The following is a 22,458-nucleotide window of genomic DNA, read 5'->3' as shown; positions in this document are numbered from 1 at the left end:
AAAGGTATTGCATGGTGCAACTTCAATTGAGGGCTTTCACTTTCTCAAATATTGGGAAATAGGTTATGAATACAATGTAAAGAGACTTAATGTGTATGTGGAGAGGAGAATATTAAAAAGGCCTATTGCATACACAAATCTATATCCTTGGATTGTAGACAAATAAATTGCATGTATAGAAATGAGATACACAAGTGACTCTTAAAGCATTTATAATTGTTCTTGTGTGTGTGTGTGTGTGTGTGTGTGTGTGTGTGCGTGTGCATATGTGAAGAAGAGGGAGTGGGTGGCCTCAAGCTAGAGAGAGAGAGAGGGAGAGGAAGGAGGTTTGTATGTTTACTTGTTCAAAATTCAAAGTGATAAAATTAAAGGATCATCCTGTATTCTAGGGGAGAGAAGAGGAACAAATTGCAAAACATTCATAAAAAGTCCATTCTAATGCTATAATGAAAAGTCCATTCTAGTGCTATAATGAATATGTGTGACCAACAACAATTGCTATGTGGAAGTTGAAGAACGGATTCTACAAAAGTGTTAGTACATTTTCATGTGGCTTTCTAAAAGAAGCTTTAAAGGAGAAGAGAGTTCGGTGGACATTTGAAATTTTATTATTGGACATGCATTTTCATGTGAACAATTAATTGAATTCTTCTTTTGTTTAGGTTACCAATGGGTCTTTTCATTTTTAGTTCACAACCTTATATGACTTCTTTCTCATTTTATTCATTTAGAGTGACAACATGAACCTTAATCTTGTTAGTCTATTGATTTGGGTTAGTACTTGAAATTTGCATGCAAATCAATTGGCCAATCGATTTACCTTTGTCAGAGAAAGGGTAGATGGTAGACAAGCAAGGGGAGAATCGCTTTGCAAATTGCAACACAAAATTTTGAGAGTCTAACCCATGCAATGATGCATTTACCCTGCAATTCTTGTATTGGATTTCTCATTGAACAAATATAACCCGAAATTGGAGTAGCTGGTTATCCCTACAATTCCACAATGGTTAGTTGTTGTGCAAATTGCCATTTGTGTTATGGTCAACGAATGAAGGAATCAATTCCAGAATCTTAAGAGCTTTGCTTTTCTTCTTGTGCCTACTTGATAATGAGTCGGCTTTCCCTCCGTTTTGTCATTCATGGGCAGCTATTTGTATATACAACTTTAACAATCTAACCATTTTTGTAGCACTCAGCAAAAAGCTCAGGAAGCAGTAGTCTCTAGAGCTAACAAACTGTCATTGATTTTGGGAAGCAGGGGATTTTTAGGCATCATACGATTCGAAACTGTCATCCTAAGACCATCTGAAGTATGGATCGTAGCGCCCGTTACCATTCCTACCTGTGCAGAGAGATCAAAATTGAGCGTCAAGTAGCTCCTTACCTACTGAAACTTTCTATTTAAGTGTGTATTTGTGTTGGCATGGACTTATCCTTACTGGAGGAGCCCCTTCTGCAAGTTTGAAGTTGAACCGCCGCACAAGCATAGCAACAGCAGTCATGGTCTGCAAGAGGATTATGAAGCAAGCTTAGTTCTGCACTTTTAAACCTTTACATAAAATATATGCAAAGGTGCCAGATTGAGTCCGGTTTGAAAACCTCAAATGTAGCAAACATATCTCCAACACATTTTCTGGGACCTCCTCCAAAAGGCAAGTACCTGCAAAGAGTAGAGTCGTCCATGGTTGGGCAGCCGCAAAAGAATACAGATAGTACAAAACACACACAAACATGTTGTTCAGACAGATATTGCCAAATAACCAAAAAACATGGTATCGACTCTCGGCATCTAGTACTTTGTTTTACCTTTACGTGCAAGCAATGTGCACTTCTAACAGCAAGCATCCTAAAATATGACAGGATCATGCAAGAAAAAGATTGTAAAGCCAGACTTGAGACCCTGTCTAGTTCCTCAAACTTCCCATTGCCTACTTGTGTATCTTGACTCTTACCGCGACTCTTTCTTGTAAACTAGAGACTTTCTGCAAGCCTGCATGGGAAAGATAACCGTTTGATATAGGCCTTCATAAGGTCAGAATGGTCAAGCTTATGAGCTTTAGAAAAGAAGAGCCAATATATATGCTTTCATAAGGTCAGCACTTACAAACTTACAACCTCTTAAAAATAAACCCCATGGCTCAAAGGATAGTAAGGACACATATTGCCCCCCTCTATTAAAGCCATTTTAAGCATATCATTACCTGCGAATTCCATGACTTCAGTTAGTTCAATTCTTCCTTGCCACATGAGAATGACCTCCCCTATTGAACCATTCTTAGTATTGTCACCCGAAATGACAACAACCTGATGCGTTTTCACTTCGTACACATCCAGCATGTTACCATTAACATTACCTGTAGTTTTCAGTGACTTCAGTTGGATCAGGTCCATCTACTGGCCATCTTTCAGGCCGGAACTCATCAGCATCCTCCCAAAGCAGCGGAGACCGATGCAGGTTCCACACGGAGATAAAGATATCTTCGCCTCTGAAAAACCCATAAACATAATGAGAAAGACATTCAAATTGCTACATGTAGCTATGGCCAATAAAGCTTATAATACTTCTGTATAGGGTAACTGCCCAGTTTGTCGTCTTGTAATGCACGCCTTATTAGTACTGGTGGCTCTGGGTATAATCGCAATGTCTGAAAAAGGGAATGTCATTTTCTAGACAGACTCCTTAGCTGCAAAAAACATGACGTGACGCCAAACCTCATTGATGACACGTCTTGTGAGCTTGAGATTCCTCAAATCCTCTATTGTGGGTAGCCTGTCACCAAGGACATGATCCACCTAGACACATCGATCACAGTACATGGGTTAGGCTGATAAACCTTGGATACCATGCTTAAGTATAGAAGTGACCACCGAGAAATCAGACCTCCTCTTGAAGTTTGGCCATGACAACAGTGTTCTGTGAGACACAGAAGAAGATTAGATTGCAAAAAATGGTTGGTATGTTCAAAAATTATCTTGAGCAGTAAGCCACACATCAACCACGGCACCAACAAATTCAAATGAGTGTCAACTGAAGTCAATCGAATGCAACAGCTGAATTAAACAGCATCTTTAACTGAAATCAATGTCTAACTTGTTAGAGTCGACGATGGGGAAACCTAGAGCCAAGAGAGAGAGAGAGAGAGAGAGAGAGAGAGAGAGAGAGAGAAATGAAATGAAATGAAATGTTATATTAACGTCTTCAAAAGGCCAAAGTGACCTATGAGACCAGAAAGTTACAATGTGGTGGATCTGATACAAAGTCAGAGTAACAAGATGACAAAATGACAAAATAAAATATTATGGAATCCTAAACTGCTAGGTGTGGACTAAGCAGCTAAACAACTAGCTGGGATGGGTAAATCACAGGAGATCCAGCATCGGTCGCTGGCGGATCTCCTCCATGGTCAGTAGTCTGACCGGGCGTCGTGCATGTCGAGCCAAAGTGATCCGAATCCTCTGATGCAGCCTCCGTCGATGCTGTGTAGTCCTCCGCAATCGTGGGCGTCTGGATCTCCCTAGCTCAGTCGCTCGGTCGATTAGTATGCCTCTGATGTAAAGCGACGGGCTCTGCTGTGGTAGTAACTCCTCTGGGTGTCTAGTGGCAGCTCTAAAGAAGTATGTGATCTGTCTCTGAGACTGGCTAGCCTCTCCTCTCATCAGGCTCTCTCTGTGTCTGCGCAGCTCGAGCAAAAACAAACCCAGGCATCTCTGATCCTCGTACCGCATGACTCTAGCGAAAGGTCCAAAGCCCTCTCTGAACAAGCAATGGAAGTGTCCTCGTATCTCGTAGTAGACGGGGCAGTGGCATGTGTAGTGCAACTCTGTCTCAAGCTCGATGTCACACAGGGGGCATGTCCTGGCCTCTGATGGTATCCCGTTGTATCTCCCGGTCTCGATCCGCAGCTGGTGAAGATGTGCGAATCTGGCCAATAGCACATCGTATTCCATGAGACAAGTGGGTGTCCATGTAGCTGGGCCTCGTCACAAAACCATCCTCCGTAAGCTGGAGGAGATGCTCTCTGTAGAAAGCCATCTTCGTGCCTAGCTCTTGTGCTGGTTGTATCCATGTCCTCTTGGTGTCTAGCTGAGTCAAATCTTGGCAAATGAGCCTGGTTACCTCGGACTGTGTAAGAGTCAGAGAGGGCGCATCCAGTGAGTACTGGAAGGGGGGCAATCTGTCTATGCTGAACCCATGTGTCACAAAGTGATGACGTGGCGGACAGCAGAAACCCTAAAATTCCTGCAAACCCTAAAAACTGCCAGAAACCCTAATTCGCAGCAAACCCTAATTTCTGGAAACCCTAACTGCTGGCTGAAACCCTAATTTCTGGCGCCATTGCCACGTGGCAGGGTTGTACGGATTTTCCGGAAATTGCGCCGCAATTTGCGCTGGCAGCTTTTGGGCGTTGCTTTTTGCATAAAAGAGAGAGAACTTGCTTTTTTTTAATTTTTAAAAAAAAGAAACTCTCTCTAAGAGAGAGAACTGATGTTTTGATTTTTAAAGCTTTTGGGGCTCTGCTTTTGGGCATCCCTTGTAACCTTTAAATTAGTGGTGAGGGCCTCACTTCTCAGGGCATCTGGACGCGGAGTCTGAGAGTGAAACCCTAACCGCTCTTTTGTACTTTGATGATTGATTAATATAAAAAGAAATACCGAAAGGGGCGCCAGTCCTTGGGGCCAATATCTCTAGGCACAGAACTCCGCCGGGCCAGTGCAAATCTATTGTGATCTGTGAATTGTTTTGAAGTGGTTATTTGGTGCTATCGCAGTTGATTCTTGACTTGGAGTGTCCAAGTTTGTTACAGTGGTATCAGAGCACGGCCGATTTCTCTTCTACGGGAAATCCGATCCCCGATTTTTTTTCCGCGGCACCTATGGCTTCAGGCAATGATCAATCGACTCCCTCTGCATCTGGAGATGCGGGCTGGGATCACAACGAAGATTCAGGCAGAGAGTATGGCCCGCCTTGGCCTACTTAAGGGGAGCGACGAGAGATAGAGCGTCGCCAGTTGATCGGCGATGCAACAAAGATGATGCTCAATTTTGCCAAGGACCCGAAGATGGCAAAATATATGAACCAGACCTCTTTGGAAGAGGTACAGACGGAGTGGCAGAGAACCACAACACCACTCCCGAAACCCGCTCTCAAGAAACCTTCTGCCTCCAAGAAATATACGGAGAAGGAACTGGAGAACGTGGTTGATGCACGGATTGCTCAGCTTTTTGACGCGCAAAAGAAAGCCAAAAAGTACAGCAAAAAGCAGAAGAAAAGCACTGACTTTCGAGGGTTATTTGGGTCGTCAATCGACTTTTGACAAGGCAAAGAAACAGAAGAAGCGTGTTCGATTTGAAGGAGTACCCAGTTCTTCTTCTTCTTCTTCCTCTTCTTCTTCTTCTTCTTCTTACAGTTCTTGTAGCTCTTTATATTTGAGCGAAGAAGACAGAAAAGGTAAAAAAAAAAAGCGAAGCAAGAAACAAAGCTTCGGAAAGGCAAGAAAAAAGGCAAAGAAGGCTACATCTCGCCCAGAGACTGACAGTTCTACTGAGGACTCGTCTACAGACAACTCAGATTCCGATGACGGAAAGTTTTATGCGAACAAGAAGAATTTTTTTTTACAAAGCTAACCAGTATGACTTTCTCGAAGATAAAAGCAAGAAAGTCCGAGAGTTTAAGGAAGGTGGCCACTCGATCAAGTTTGATACTTTTCAGGATACTCAGATGCTTCGAAGGCTTTGTCTTTTATACAGCAGTTTGACATCGCTTTTGCGGGAGGACGCTATTCAGAGCACTCCAAGATTCGGAGAGCTGCCTCTTACTTTAAGGGGAATGCTCGTACTTGGTGGTCCACGCTTCTATTAAGCAAGACTGTGCCAGTTACATGGCTGAAATTCAAGAGGCTTTTTATTTCTTCTTGGTTGACTCAAGAGTTTGAGCGAGATATACGAGCTGCTTGGAACCATCTCCGGATGACCAAGAGCGATACAGTGAATTCTTATTGTGAAAGATTCTGGAGCTCTTTTCTACCCGCCTCTTCATTCAAGAAGATCTCGTTCAGAGAACAGATTGAGCGGTTTACCTTGGGTCTACCTACAGAGATCCGAAATCACTGCTTGGAACAGAAGTCAGCTTCTGTTCAGGAGTTGATGAGTCATGCGAAGCGGGGCTTTGCCATTCACTCTGGCAGTCTGACCTACCCCACAGATGAGGCCATGACACAACGAGCTGAACAGACTTCTGGGAATGAAAGTAGAAAGAAAAAGAGCAACCCAGAGAAAAAAGATGCACGACCCAAGCTTACTCCTGAGAAGAGAGCTCGCTTCATTAGAGAGGGGAAGTGCTTTGGATGCGGGGAACATGGACATATTTTCGCAAAGTGCCCTGATAAGGCACGGAAAGAACAGAATGATAAAGATGACGACAGGTCTGAGAGTTCGAGAGCAGCTGAGGAATGTGGCAGAAAAGGCAGATAGAAAAGCAGAACTGGTACCACATGGCGTGGGACCTGCATCGAATCTAATGAATGAAAGTACAAACTTTGCCGCTTTCGGGGCAAAGTGAAGGATCAGGAAGCTCTTTTGAAGGAGCCAAGGCCAACTTCTTTTCACTTGGAATTGGCGGCTCGATTTGGAACTACGCCCGACAGACTGACGCCACAGGTGGAGGTAGTTCGACTGGCACCCGGATGGGATGTTGCCATTACACCGAGCATTGGCAAACTCTGTTTGCAATGACAAGGGTGTTCAGGGCACGCGAGTGACGTTCTACTCGGGATCCCTTGGTACCACAAGAACTACGCCGTGGTTGACTACCGGGCCGAGAAAGCGACTTTGATAAATGCAGGGCTTAGAGATTGTACTTGATGAACTTCAGTTTTCTTACTCATTCTTTTGGGAGAACTGAACGATGGATAAAGGTTGAATATGTTTTGACCTGAAGAAAAGAACGCCAAGATTTTTTCTCCACGCTCATGCCGATTGCTTTTGAGAGGGCCTGAAGATTATGCATACCATTGATCTGATATCTGGAAGCACGCCACCGAATCGGCCACCTTATCGTGCGAGCCGAGTACAGAATGAAAAGATTATGAACCCAGTGAAAGACCTCTTGGAAAAGGGTCTTGTCCAGCCTAGTACTTCACCGTATTGCTCTCCAGTGTTGTTGGTTTTGAAGAAAGATGGATCTTGGAGAATGTGCATCGATTATAGCACTCTCAACGAAATCACCATCAAGAACAAATTTCCGATTCCGAGGATCGATGATATACTCGACAGGTTACAGGGATCCTCGTGCTTTAGCAGGATTGACTTGAAGAGTGGATATCATCAGATCGGGATAGCGCCAGGAGATGTCTACAAGACAGCTTTTCGGACGACTTTTGGGGTATTTGAGTTTTTGGTGATGCCTTTTGGCTTAACCAATGCTCCTGCGACATTTAACCGGATGATGGATAGGATTTTTCGAGAGTACAGGCTATTTGTTGGCACTTTCTTTGACGACATCATTGTTTTCTCGAAGAATGAGGCAGAACACAGAGATCATCTGCTTCAAGTCTTTCAAGCATTACGAGATCACACGCTAGTGATTAATGCAAAAAAAAAAAAAAGTGAATTTTTCCTACCAGAGATACACTTTTTGGGACACATTGTGTCAGCAACATGAGTGCAAATAGACCCGGCCAAGATAGAGACTATCCGTGATTGGCCCGATTTGAGGAATGTCCATGAAGCTAGAAGCTTCTTGGGACTGTGTTCGTACTACAGCGGTTCATACGAAAGTTTGCAGAGATTGCTTCCCCTTTGCATACCTTGACACAAAAAGGAGTACCTTTTTCGTGGGGACCCATAGAGGTGACTGCCTTTCGGACATTGAAAGAGAAATTGACTACGGGACCTATTTTGACTTTGCCGGACTTGCAGAAGTCATTTGAAGTATATTGTGATGCTTGTGGTCGTAGTCTGGGTGCGGTCTTGATGCAAGAAGGCCATGTCATAGCTTACGAGAGCCGTTTGTTCTCTAGGCCGGAGATGACAGCACAGATCTATGGGAAAGAGCTTTTGGCGGTTATCCACGCTCTTACTCGGTGGCGGCATTACCTACTCGGAGCGGATTTTACTGTCTTTACAGACCATCAGAGTTTGCGCTACTTCTTGTCACAGAAGCAGCTTTCGGAAAAGCAGATGCGGTGGGTGAACATCTTGTCACAATTCCACTTCCAGATTGTCCATGTGCAGGGACAAAAGAATGTGGTGGCAGATGCTTTGTCTTGAAAACCATTGGTTCTGGCTATTTCCGCGATACATCATAGGAGCTTCGAGGATATGGTCGATCAATGTGCCATAGATACAGATTTTGCAAATATTTTCACACGGATACGGGATGGGGAGACAGTAGCTGGATACTCCCTTCGGGAAGGCTACTTGATGAAAAAGACTATGTTGTGCGTTACACAACCGTTGAGGGAAAAGGTTATGACTGATTGCCACTATCCACCTTTTACGGGTCACCGCGGCATTGCTACCACCATGAAAGGGGTAGAGAGAGATTTCTTTTGGCGGAGACTGAAGAAGGATGTGGAAGAGTTTGTCCGCAGTTGCTTGGTATGCCAGAAGGTCAAGTTTGACGGGCATAAGGCACAGGGATTGTTACAGCCTTTACCCATACCCACCCGCCCCTCGGAAAATATTGAAATGGATTTCATTTTTTTTTATCTCCCGAGAATACAGAATGATCACGATGATTTTCCGATTACATGGCACGCCTGAGACGATTGTCTCCGACAGAGACCCCAGATTTATGAGTTTGTTTTGGAAGGCAATTTGGGAGAACATTGGCACGCGGTTGCAGTTCTCGTCATCGTTCCACTTGAAGACTGACGGGCAATCTGAGATTGCCAATTCAGTGATTTTAGATTTATTGAAGTCTTGTATCTCGCATCAGAAGACTCAATGGGAAAAGAACTTACCTTTGGTGGAATTTGCCTACAATAACACGATACACTCTTCGACAGGGAAGACACCATGTGAGCTTGTTGAAACTGCTGCGAAGGTTCCATCCTTCCTGAGCACGAAAGATTAGAAATTTGAAGCGGATGAATATTCGCGAGATTTGGATACGGCTTTTGCCAAGGTTCGCGAGACTTTGCAGGAGTCTCAAGGACGACAGAAAAAGGCAGCGGATCGCCATCGTCGCGACTGGAAACTGAAGGAGGATGATTGGGTGCTCTTACTTTTGAGAAGGCACACCTAAGAAAGAAAAAGGGAAAGGAGAGGCTTTTTCCAAAGCTTAGTATGTGATACTACGGACCTTTCCAGATTACTGACAAGATAAATGATGTCTCCTTCCGATTGAAACTGCCAGATACTTGGAGGATTCACAATGCATTGCATGTGAGTCTCTTGAAACCTGTTAAGGGTGATGTGCCTGATGATGGGGAGCCTGATGAGCAACCCAAAGTGGAAGAAAACGAGAAGATCCTTGTTCCTGAACAGATTTTGACACATAATGATACGAAGAAAGGTAAAGTCCGAAGGCGGTTCTTGGTTTAGTTCAAGAACTTTCCTGCATTTGATGCGAAGTGGATGGAGGAGAAGGACCTAGCAGATACTCCTCGGATTGTGAAACTTTACCTCGATGCTTTTGGTTTAGCATAGTCTACTCCAAATGGAACCCAGAATTCAGCTTGGCCGAAGATCTGGTGCAGTGGGATGCACAAGAGGGGAGTTACTCCACTCCTTTGTCAACAGATGCCTCGATTTTGATACTAGAGTCACTGATGTCTCTTTGAGCTTCAAGGATACTGAGAGCTGACAGTATTCTGCTGGATGACTTTATGAAATGGAATTCCTGATAATGATACTGATTTGTTTCTTCACTTCTTTTGAGTGCAGGATCACTTCTTTTGAGTGCAGGAACTGATAGCCGAAATGACTGCAGCATTTTGGTCTGATTGATCTCGAATAGACATGGTTGCAATAGGGGTTAGTCAATCGGACATCGATGAGGTCCCGATTGGACCTAGATGTGATTGCTAGCTACATTGCCGATAAATCATGGTCTAAGATCCGAATGAATGTTGAATGTCATGTGATGTCCTGTGATGTCTAGTGATGTCCGATGATGTCGTGTGATGTGACTGTCGATTTTGTACATGTGCTAGATGTGTGTTCCTAGTACGTAGGTACTACAGTCAGTGTCTGCTAAGACGGTTTATGGCTTTTGTCGGTTTTACAGGCGTAATCGCGGTCGATTAAAATGCTTTCAAGAGGGGGGTATGTCACAGTGATGACGTGGCGGACAGCAGAAACCCTAATTTCTGCCAGAAACCCTAAAATTCCTGCAAACCCTAAAAACTGCCAGAAATCCTAATTCGCAGCAAACCCTAATTTCTGGAAACCCTAACTGCTGGCTGAAACCCTAATTTTTGGCGCCAGTGCCACGTGGCAGGGTTGTACGGATTTTCCGGAAATTGCACCGCAATTTGCGCTGGCAGCTTTTGGGCGTTTCTTTTTGTATAAAAGAGAGAGAACTTGCTTTTTTTTAATTAAAAAAAAAGAGAGACTCTCTAAGAGAGAGAACTGATGCTTTGATTTTTAAAGCTTTTGGGGCTCTGCTTTTGGGCATCCCTTGTAACCTTTAAATTAGTGGTGAGGGCCTCACTTCTCAGGGCATCTAGACGCAGAGTCTGAGAGTGAAACCCTAACCGCTCTTTTGTACTTTGATGATTGATTAATATAAAAAGAAATACCGAAAGGGGCACCAGTCTTTGGGGCCAATATCTCTAGGCACGGAACTCCACCGGGCCAGTGCAAATCTATTGTGATCTGTGAATTGTTTTGAAGTGGTTATTTGGTGCTGTCGCGGTTGATTCTTGACTTGGAGTGTGGAAGTTTGTTACACCATGCATCTCAAACCATGATGTCATCTCCCCGTACCAGCATGCTGTATCTCCTTGCATGGCTAATTGTCGAGAGGACTCAAGTGCAAGGCGTGCATATCTCTCTTTGGGAAGTTCCCATATGTGGTGCATGAAGGAGACAGATCTGGTGAGCGCCTCAACCACCAGTGGGGGGGCAGCTAGCTCTGCTCGTACAATAGCACGTGGTACTGAAGACTTGGCTCTAATGAGCTGCGAGATCATAGAGACCAGAGGCTTCTCCATGTCCCCCCATCCATGTGCAAATCTATTGTGATCTGTGAATTGTTTTGAAGTGGTTATTTGGTGCTGTCGCGGTTGATTCTTGACTTGGAGTGTCGAAGTTTGTTACACCATGCATCTCAAACCATGATGTCATCTCCCCGTACCAGCATGCTGTATCTCCTTGCATGGCTAATTGTCGAGAGGACTCAAGTGCAAGGCGTGCATATCTCTCTTTGGGAAGTTCCCATATGTGGTGCATGAAGGAGACAGATCTGGTGAGCGCCTCAACCACCAGTGGGGGGGCAGCTAGCTCTGCTCGTACAATAGCACATGGTACTGAAGCCTTGGCTCTAATGAGCTGCGAGATCATAGAGACCAGAGGCTTCTCCATGTCCCCCCATCCATCCCTGCGGCCCGTCCTCCCATGATGATCCAGTGAAGGTCCCCAAATCTCAGCTCCATAAAGCAATGCAGAAGCCACCAGAGTGTCAAAGAGCCAGAGCTTCGTCCGAGGCTCCTGAAACTGAACCTGTGAACACATCCTTTCCAATCTACCCAATGCTGCGTGGGCTCTGGTCAATCTAGTCTCTGCTGCCCTCCTTAATGAAAATGCTGGCCCACTAAAAACCACTCCAAGGTAAGTGTAAGCATCTGTATACTCCACCTTCTCCTGGCCGTATGTGAAGGCAGGTGCTGATCTCCTAATCCACTGTGGGGTGGTATTAAATACCATGACCTTGGTTTTACCAAGGTTTACGGGCAAACCCCTTTCTTGGGCAAACCTATGCAAAGCATCCAAGTGACGTTGCATCCCCTCCGGAGAGTAGGAGATCAACACAATATCATCAGCATATAACAATAGTGGAATCCATGTCCCTGCCAGCTGTGCACCTCTATCACCATCTCTCTCAATGTAGTCAGAAGCCTCATCTACATACATACCAAATAGAGTAGGAGAGCGGGCAGCCCTGCTTCACCCCAATAGTGGAGTAAACCGGTGTGGATAGACCCTCTGGGGTGCGTACATGCCCCACTACTGACCTGTACAATGCCATGACCCCCCAAATGAGCTCTTTGGGTACTCCCATCTGCTGTAATCTGCGCATCAATCTAGCTCTGGGCACTGTGTCAAATGCTTTGCGGAAATCCACAAAGCTACAATAGATCCGTCTCCCATGCGCTCTGCCCTCCTCAATGATGGCTCTGAGTGTCAAGATATGGTCCAGAGTAGAAAAACCCCTCCTGAAACCTGCCTACCCGGCTGCGCGTATCCCCTCCCTCTTTGCCCATCTACTCAGCTGCTGCTCAAGAATAGATGCGTACAACCATGCCAATGTGTGTCCAATCGTGATAGTGCGATAGTTCCAAGGCTCATGGGGTCTCCCGACTTGAAGATGGGTACAATAGTAGATAGGCTCCAAGTATCAAGCAAGCCCTCACACATGGCACGGTTAAACATAACCGCTAGAAGATCTGCTAGTAAATCTCTGGCATGCGTGAAATGCTCAGCCACTAGGCCATCATGATCATATGCTCTCCCAATCCTCATCCTATCAATTGCCTTCCTCACCATCTCAGCGGTGAAAAAAGCACATGTGTGTGGACATGGATCGGGGGGGTCGGGAAGGGGGGGCTGCTCAAGAACTGTGTACAAAAATGATGCATATTGGCCCCACGTCTCTGTAGAAGTGATGGCAGGGGGGGGGGGGGAGTGCTCATGAAAGAGCCTCCATGCCTCACGTGAGTCCTGACTCAAGAATAGCTGGTATAGATCCTGCTCTAGGCGAGCCAAAAAAGCCCTCTTCTTCCGCCGCACTAGGCGTCGGAAGTCAATCTGTGACTGCCTGTGAGTGATGTCCCCCAAAAGCACCTCCTTCTGAAGTCTAGCTCTAGTGTCCCGGCATTCCTCATCATACCAGCTGTTCTGGGGCATGCTTCCCGAACGGCTTCTCTGCTCAGGCTGGGTATGTGGGTATGCCTCTGCTGCTGCATCATGTAGTGTCTGTGTCAGTATAGTAGTAAGCTCCTCCAGAGGTCGCCTTGGATCCTCTGTGCACAGGCGTCTGTAGATCCCGTCTATGTATACAGAGTCCGTCTCCCGTGTAAAGGTGTAGCGAGTAAGGGCTGCTGCCCGTCGCCTGTGTGCTACACTAAACTGAAAAGAAATGGTCAGCGACACAAGAGCATGGACCATTGCCACACCAACAGGTCTGGGTCCAACCGTAAGGTCTTGGATACTAGAGATGAGGCTCGGATGTGCCATGACATAATCCATTGTGCTGGATCCATGTCTGTGTGGAAAGCACGTAAAACCCCCAGCAACGGGAAATCTCTATAGGCCATTCAAGATGACCAATCCATGTGCAGTCCCCATGTCTATCAAGTGTCGTCCATACTCAGTGTGTTCTCCATCCTGTGATAGTCTGGATAGGCCCGTCTCTGCAACATCCAACTCTCTCAACATCTCCTCTGAAGTATCATAAAATAATGTCTGATGATGGGCAGTCCTAGCATTGAAATCCCCTAGAATGATGATGTCACCATCTCTAGAGAACTCCCATATGTCATCATCCAGAATAGAGAAGGGGGACTGTCCTCTGGGTGGTGCATACACTGACGTACTCGGGGGAAAGTAGCAAATAGCAATGTATAGATATTTGCCTGTCTCCGCTCTCAATCTCACCCACATGTACCTAGCTTGCTCATCCCTGCGGGCTATATGCATCAATGGCTGCAACTCCTCCCTAATTAACACTGCCACTCCTGAACCCCGCCCTCTGTGCTCTGATCGTGTCTCCTGTCTACAGGCTATCTCCCATCCATATCCACTAATATGAGGCATAGATTGCCCCGGTGCCTGATGTGTCTCAGAGTAGAAGACGATGTCTCTTCCCGTAAAACTATCCTCAAAGGCACCCACATCAAGGCGCATAGATCCATTGCCATTCCAGGTGGCAACTTTGAGTGTGGTCCCATAGGTCTCGCACCGTCATGTGGAGCGCCGCTCTATAATCACCACTCGGCCATCTCTGTAGAAGGCCGTCTTTCCCTTCTCCCTTGCCGCTTGAATCTCTGGCATTACCTCTCTCATATGCGCCAACTGTGTGAGAGTGAGGTCATCTCCAAGGAATATGCCCGTTTTCTTTAGTGTAGGGCGCTTCTTCAAGAAGTCCTTCTTTGCCTCCATGGATGGAAAACGGATGATTAAAACTCTCCCCTTTGACGTCTCCCCATTGCCTTGTGTCTTCTTCCCTACCCTCCACGCCTTTGTATGAGTAGCCTCACTACCCATCATGCGGAGAAGTTCTTCAACTTCCCCTTCCACATCATCTCGGTCCGGTTACTCTTATATGCAATGCTCTAGTTTTCCTTCGCTGTTCTTCCTCTAGAGTCATGTTGATGATTGTAGGAGTGGGGACGGATGTGGTTTCTTTCCCTTTCCCTTTCTTAACGACTTCTATCCATTTCTCCGCCTCATCCGCCTTCTTCTGTGTCTTCGTGATCACATCCATCCACGAAGATGTCTTTACCACCTTCTGTTTCTCCTCCTCTGTGATCATCCGTACCTGCTCCTTGATGACCTTGATCTCGTCTATCACCGAGGACTGAAATTCCCCTTCTTCCAGTCCACTGCTTACTCTATCCGCAAGTTCTCGCTTGAGGGCTGTGACCTCTTCTCTAAGTGCGTGTGAATCCGCCTTAAATGCTTGTAGCTTTGCGTGCAAGTCCTCTTTCTCCTTCTTCCACTGCGCGCTTTCATTAAGAAACATTTGAAGAAGGTTGGCCTTCTCTTTCCACCATCCCTCCATCTCTGCTTTCCATTCTTTCATTCCCCTTTCCATTTGTGTTATCAGCTTGTTTGTAAGCGCAAAGGTTGCCTTCGTATGTGGCTTACATATCGGCGAATGATCATGGCCTCCATTGGCGAAGTGCTCATGGCCTCCACTGGCGAAGCGCTCATGGCCTCCATTGGCGATGCGGATATAGCTCGATGCTCTGGCTCGGCTGAGTCCATGCGGGCAGGGCACACTAGAAACCTATCCAAAAACAAGGATAGGCGAGCGAGGGTGTATCCTCCTCAGCTCGACAAACCCCCCCGATGTGGGTGTATACATCAATTCAGCCCACTACGGGCGTAAGCCACCGAGGAAACTCAAATGAAGACCTTGCACTCGCGGTCCTGCGCAGTGGCAGAAAAAAGAAAATTGCACGTGCTCCCCCCCCCCCCCCCAAGCAGAGTCAACTCATGGCTCAGACAGGCCCCTGTTGGGCGCTGGCTCAATCCACGCACAGCCCCCTCTGTGGGAGAAGCTCGCCTGCTGCAGCCTCTACGTGTCCTGCACCTGCGCCCTCTTCAACCTGCGCGTTGACCCTGCTGCAGTCTCTCCGCGCCTTGTACTTGCTGCGTCACCTCTTGCTGCCCTGCGTGCGTCACCTCTTCATCTGTTGCGTCATCTGCAGAGAGAGAATCTCCCTGCGCGCTGCCTCTTGATGCCCGAAACACTAACACACAGGCAGAAATGAATTGCCCTGCGTGCTACCTCTTGCTGCCCTGCACCTTGCACCTGCTGCGAGACAGAACCTTAAGCGAGAGAGAGAGAGAAAATTCCACTCACCTGTTGTGTCACCTACGGAGAGAGAGAGAGAGAGAGAGAGAGAGAGAGAGAGAGAGAGAGAGGGCCTGCTCGCTGTCCTGATGAGTATGGCGTGAGCCCTCTGCCTGCCTGCCTGCGCGTTTCTGCACCTGCGCAAGCCTTCTGCCTTCACGTGCTCAGCCTCGCGCTAGAGAGAGAGGACAGAACAAACAATAGGTTACGCGCTAGAGAGAGAGAGAGAGAGAGATTTTGTTGAACCAACCAACTGGGCAATGAGACAGATAATTATACAAATACAATGGGGGCTAGGTGTTTCCTTAGGTACCTCCCTCAACAAATTGCCCCTACCCAAAACTAATATATACCTACAACCAAAATAAATATTGGGATCACATTGGCCTATCCACTTGAGATGCTATAACTTTAAGACCCTCTTTGCAGCTCGTAGTGGACATATGTAGGAAGACCAAGTCGATGAAGAAGCTACCATGGATACCCAAGCAACTGTACAGTCCACTGTATGCACCTCGGATTTGCTACCATCAACCTTTTACCTGAGAACAACGCCATCTTGAGCACCGGTTGCCTCACAGAAAATGACTATAGACCACACTATTCCAAGAATCCCCATTCATCAACCATGAACACATCACGTTCAAACTTTCCTAGACAAAGAATTTTTGGAACACATCATCATTCATGTCCATAATCCGGCCAACAACAATGAAATTGCATGGCCATCCATAGTGCTTTGTATATATTTCCTTAGTTCCTTGCCAGATGTATGTGCCTTGAACTCCGACTCACGAGTTCAAACACCAAGACCTTGGACTCCCAACACATGGGTCCAAATAACATATAGGAAGCTCCTTTTGCCCCTCTGCCACTCACAAGCCTCTCTCTGGCTGAAGTAAGATGCAGGAAAGGCCACCTTACTAGAAGTCTGGCATCGTGCCGCTGTGGCCATTGCCACGTGTGCCATGCCGATCTCGTTGGAATCCATATTACCGCTATCCCTATCAAGCTTGCCTTGCCTTTGTCCTCTTGCGAACTCTTGCATTTGCCTTTGGCTTCACATTCCCAAGCCAACCAAAGCATCTTCTCACATTTATAACAACGGCTCTCAGACCTCGTGGGTACCGAAGCAACTAACTGAGCACTAGCCAATTCAATATCCATAGCCAAAAGTTGATTTAAAACTCTACAAGAGAGCGAGCCTTCACGGGAACAAGCCTTGAGAGTCCTCATAATGGAGGCCAAGGCAAGTCTCTTCCTCAAACCGCTCCAAAGTTCTATCATTGGCACCCTGAGAGCCTCCACCGCCCGCACTCAATGCTCCTTGGCAGCCCATTCCAAGCTGCATATCAAAACACAGTAGGATGAGGCAGTTCCTGCAAAGCCCAGCCTTTCAAAACGTTGGGCAAAGTGCAATCTTGGAGCCTGCAATTGCAGAGGTGAGCTTTTCAAAACGCTGTCAAAAGCATTGCCGATGGCCACAACACCAAAACCTGTCCAAGGCCAAAACGTAAGCAGTTTGAGAGCCTTTCAAAAACGCTAACGGGTCTTCTCCACGTCAGATAGAAACTTACCTCCTCGTCTTCGCCTTGCACCAATCTCCTCTCGCCATCCTGAAGCCAATGGCTCTCATACCATGTCAAAGTTGATGATGCGGAAGCGTCGAGCCAAAAGAGAGAATGTGAGAGAGAGAATGAGAGAGAGAGAGAGAGAGAGAGAGATTCTGTCGAACCAACCAATTGGGCAATGAAATAGATAATAATACAATGGAGGCTAGGTGTTTCTTATGTACTAGCCTCAGGGCCTTAAGTACCCCCCTCGGCAAATACAACAGCATCTTTTTGTTGTCTCAATCGCAAAGCTAAAAATAAGTTAATATACTAAGACAAAAACTAAATAAGTGATCGGAGCTATGTCATGGATCATTGCACACGATGAACTTAGCAAGAAATAGTCCCCCCTCCCCCTAAAAGACAAGAATCAACTCACACGAAAACAAACAGATTTGTAGATTCAGTTGCATGTGACAAGCGATCTAAACATCAATAGAGATCTATAGTATCTACCAATCTCAGTGCAGTCTTCAGAAGAACAGCTACCTAGTGTCTTCTTAGCCATCTTGGGATTGTCCCTAAGTAGTTCAAGGTTCTCAACAAGGAGCTTTGCTAAGAAGGATATTGGTAGGTATGTACCACAAGGTATCTCTTATGCAATCTACTTACTGAACTGTTGACTGTTTCAGGAATTCTAGATTAGAAGTCAAGGCAAGGAGTTAACTTAGTGCCCAAAAGAGAAGAAGAATAGCAGATTCAAACCTTTGCAAGGAGATAAAATGCCCAGGTCAGAACAGCTGCTGATGTCTCGTGCCCAGCTATAAGCATTGTCATCAAGTCATCTTTTAGCTGCTTATTTGTTACCTGCATTTGAGTGCATTAAGTTAACTGCAAGCATCAGACACCTAGATAAAGCCAGTATGATGACTTACTTCTTCACCAGATGCTAACAAAAACTGCAAAATACTTGGATCTTCATTATTCATGAAATCTTCACCAAAACTCAGTCCTTTCTCCTCTGTCATTCGCTGTGTGATAAAATACATCACAATTTGACCGTTCAAAATATAAAAGGACAGGTAACTTCAGCATCATTATTCTTACCTTGCACCTGGCAATAAGTTCATCCAAGGTTTCATTGAGAAGTGTGAGAGCAGCTCTCACTTTCCGCTGTCGAGGAGACAAGTCCTTGATAATCGGAATATTCCAGTATGGAATCAGAGTTAAACTCCGATGTTCAGATTCTCGCAGTGCTACATACACAGCCTAACCAAAAATCACAGGAAACCCAGTGGTAAATGACCATTATGAACCATAGCAGCAACACAAAGACAGGCGACAGATCCAACCTCAGAAAGACCCTTGTCATGGGACAAAGAATCAAAGTCATAGTTAAAGACAGCTTTCCCGATTATGTCCAAGGTTAATCTAGAGAACAACAATTCCATCTCAACTTCACTGCCACCATGGGCAGCAATGTCAAGCTTACTACATAGGCTTTCTGTGGTTCTACCAAACAGTCTAACCATCTCTGCCACATACTGTAACGAAGAATACATTAGTAATAGAAAGGTAAATCCAGTAAAAAAAGCAGATCCTCTAACTGACACAGTCTACACTTACCTTTAAATGCAATGCTGGCACAATTGCCCTCCTGCGTACCCGCCAAACCTCATGTTCAGCAGGTATAAGTCCCTTCCCCATGACAAACTCAAGGATCTCTGCGAGTATGCCCTGGAACAAGATTATCCAGCATATTTAGTAACATACATCTAGCTTTTAATCTGCAGACAAACTACAAAACATACCTTAGAGTACGCTTTTGAGTTATCTTTTAGAATATGTTTCGCCATACTGGGATCTGAAACTATCAAAAAGGACTACAGTGAAAACAAAAAATAATCAGTTACTCTAAAGTTAGTGAGTTAGGCCCACAAAAGGCTCAGAAGCACAATCAAAAGTGCAACATATACCTTTGGGCCAAATTTTAGCCTGAAAAGATTTCCATGCTGAAGATAAATTTTGTTAAGAAAAATGAAGAATGGCTGTGCACCACTGAGTTGAGTAATGTCACCCTTTGCCTCAGGTATCTGCTTACCAGTATGACTGTGAAACCCACCCCTTAACATCCGTAGAAGGTTATCAAAAATACCGAGGCCGTCTCTGCAAAACCAGACTCAGTCAGAGATTCAGTATCTTTGTACAAGGTTTGTTTGTGGATTTTGCTCACAATCGTCACGGTCATGTTAAAACTTCAATTGAGCAATGTCTTAAGGCTGTAACTTACTTGGTGGCTCTGGCATTTCCTGCTGCTGTCTTGGTTTGACCTTTTGGAGAGATAATCTCGTTGGACTCTTTCACATCTGGAAAAGAGCTTTCCCGAGACTCATCTGCTGAAGCATTAAAAACAGGTGTAACCGTCCAGCATCCTGATACATATAAATGATTGGTGCTGTGAATATCCTTTTCGTCCACAATCCTGATTTGGAGACTCCAGCTCCTAAGAAACTTTGAACACCATTGGAGAGTATGAACCAATCTTGGGAAGTTCCTAGATGGGGTTAATTTGCTGCTACCATCTCTGATCCATAACAACACCCACCCAACACCACCCCCCCCCCCCCCCCCCCCCCTTCTTTTCCAGGCACCCTTCTCTTTGTTTTTTGAAAAGAAAATAACTGCTGCAAGCCAACGGCTCTATCACACATCGCCACCGTTTCAAAACTTGCTCATTTGAAAAATGCATCATCATTTGCAGAAAAAAAATGCTTACTTCGAGATGAATGGACAGAGCAGCCCTTGTCAACATGATGCAGAGACGTTCGGCCGGTGGCAAGATGGGAGCAGCGTTCTGATAGAAAGTGAGCTGATGGATACTGATGATCGCGACACATAGGCAACAACGAAGCTTGAAAAGAGGCCATGGGAACTTCCGTTGCCACACGAGTTCGAGCAATTATACGAAATGCGAGGGAGGGGAGTCTGGACGCAACTGGCAAGGTATCACAACTCCCAAAATGCTTTTGTCTCTTTGTGTCTAGGCCTCTTAGATTAATATATAGGAGCGCGCACTACCCTTCGTGCTCTTCCTCCTCACTATTTGGCACGGGCGTTTTCAAACGGGATTGAGGGTGGGGGTCATTCGACTTTCAGATGCATTATTGTAAATTCAGATCGTCGCCTAAATTTGGGGCAAAAAGTAATTTCGGGTCCGAACCTCCACTACCTCCCCCATGTGATTCAATTGCTCTAACCACCTCCTCCGCATGCATTCGTTGAAGTATGTGGCATTTCAATGCCACATACATAATGCGGGCCAGTAGGTAAATTCGGGGCACACAATTTTGTAAATTCGGACCGCACAATCTTGTAAATTTGGGCTACTCGATGGCATGACAATTCATGCACCTTACCTTTTTCACCTTCACCCTTGATCCCATTTGAATATGCCCGTGCCATATAGTGTTGAGGCTCGCTCTTACCAACAGTTTGGAATGGCCAATGCTATAAATTTTCTCAAGCTCGCTTATGAGCACATATGGAGACACATTATGTCTCTCTTATCTTCTTATTCTTATCTTAGTATATGATGAGTATATTGATATTTTTTAGAAATTTTTGAAAGTTTGTATTTCTTTAAAGAGCTTGAGAAAAAGAAAAAAACTAGTTTAACATCGACTTGGGATTGTCTCGCTTTGAGGATATGCATGCAACTGAAGGGATTGTTATCCATGTTATTTACCATGTGAGCGCGTGCGCATGAGAGAGAGAGAGAGAGAGAGAGAGACCATCGCATTGCCTGTGTGTGTGTGTGTGTGAGAGAGAGAGAGAGAGGGAGAGGGAGACCATCACATTGTCTGTGTGTGCATACACATGCACATGCATGAGAGAGAGTGACCATCGTATTGCGTGTGTATGCGTACACGTGCACATGCGAGAGAGAGAGAGAGAGAGAGAGAGAGAGAGAGATTGATTTTATCGTGAGCTAACGCACCCTTTGAACCCTTCGAATTTTCAAGATATTATGCTTTTTTTGGCATTATGGTGTATTTTTAAAAGAATGGCTAATGTTTTTCACCCATAGAAAATGGATTAAAAAATACCCCGCAAAGACCAACCCTCACATTGGATAGAGAGATTGCCCAGTTGATGGACTTTTACCAATTCTGAGATATTTTGTTCTTTTTATTTTTAAGAGTTAAATTGGGGGGCATGCTTAAAAATCTATAAATTCTCTAAATGTTGGCATGCAAGGGTGCTATAAAAAACAAAAGAGAGAGAGAGAGAGAGAGAGAGGACAATTTTTTAGTGCCCAACTAATGACACAAGAGGTCAAAATGCTCAAGGGTGTAGGAACAATCTAAAGAGATGTTAAAAGTTACACGACAAGTCTTCAACAAAAGTGAATATCTATGGGGGGAAGGAGGAGGAGGAGGAGGAGAAGAATATTTTTAATGCCGTAGGAACAATCCCAAAAGATATATTTGACAACGTGGATAAAAATAAAGTTATTTTTTGTTTCATCTTCTCTCTCTCTCTCTCTCTCTCACACACACACACACACACATACACACACACGTCTTGATAAAAGGGAGATTTAAAATGTTGTAGGAACGACCCCATGAGATCTCAAACATCTATCCGATGGGGGAGAGAGCGAGAGAGAGGGGGGGGGGGGGGGGGGGGGGGGGAGAGAGAGAGAGAGAGAGAGAGAGAGAGAGAGAGAGAGAGAGACCAACCAATCATAGCCATCTATACTTTTCTTTTAAAAAATGAGAAAAAGGTGTTTGTTCCTTTTTTTCAAGTGTCGACTTGCGATCGTCGCTTCAAACGGAGCACCAATTTGTCAAATACTATGCCACGATGACAAGTCATATGTGTATGCAAACACAAGCTCTAGGCAAACTGCTATCCACCCAACGTGTGTGTGTGTGTGTGTACTATGCCATGATGACAAGTCATATGTGTATGCACACGCGAGCTCAAGAAAAATTGCAATCCACCCAACCTCTGTGTGTGTGTGTGTGTGTGTGTGTGTGTGTGTGTGTGTGTGTGTGTGTGTGTGTGTGTGTGTGTGTGTGTGTGTGTGAGAGAGAGAGAGAGAGAGAGAGAGAGAGAGTGTGGGTTTTTTTTTTTTTTTTTTTGGGGGGGGGGGAC

The 22,458-nt window shown here is 45.4% G+C and overlaps 1 protein-coding gene across 1 annotated transcript; it reads right to left on the bottom strand.

Moving 5' to 3' along the window:
- Positions 1 to 918: 918 nt before the first annotated feature.
- LOC147420148 (protein LUTEIN DEFICIENT 5, chloroplastic-like) lies at positions 919 to 20,318 on the bottom strand. Its single transcript, XM_086503898.1, has 16 exons — positions 20,075 to 20,318; positions 19,589 to 19,730; positions 19,275 to 19,464; positions 19,110 to 19,181; positions 18,925 to 19,035; positions 18,651 to 18,842; positions 18,406 to 18,567; positions 18,234 to 18,329; positions 18,064 to 18,165; positions 2,882 to 2,914; positions 2,713 to 2,793; positions 2,563 to 2,645; positions 2,355 to 2,486; positions 1,600 to 1,660; positions 1,440 to 1,505; positions 919 to 1,342 (listed from the first exon to the last, which is right to left on the bottom strand). The coding sequence occupies exons 1-16, from the start codon at positions 20,223 to 20,225 to the stop codon at positions 1,205 to 1,207; spliced, it is 1,812 nt and encodes a 603-aa protein (XP_086360024.1). The 5' UTR covers positions 20,226 to 20,318; the 3' UTR covers positions 919 to 1,204.
- Between the last annotated feature and the right edge of the window lie 2,140 nt (positions 20,319 to 22,458).

This window comes from Adiantum capillus-veneris, chromosome 28 (genome assembly GCF_014529385.1).
Source record: "Adiantum capillus-veneris isolate H3 chromosome 28, ASM1452938v2, whole genome shotgun sequence".
Lineage (NCBI taxonomy): Eukaryota > Viridiplantae > Streptophyta > Polypodiopsida > Polypodiales > Pteridaceae > Adiantum > Adiantum capillus-veneris.
This window is presented reverse-complemented; position numbering and strand designations above follow the sequence as displayed.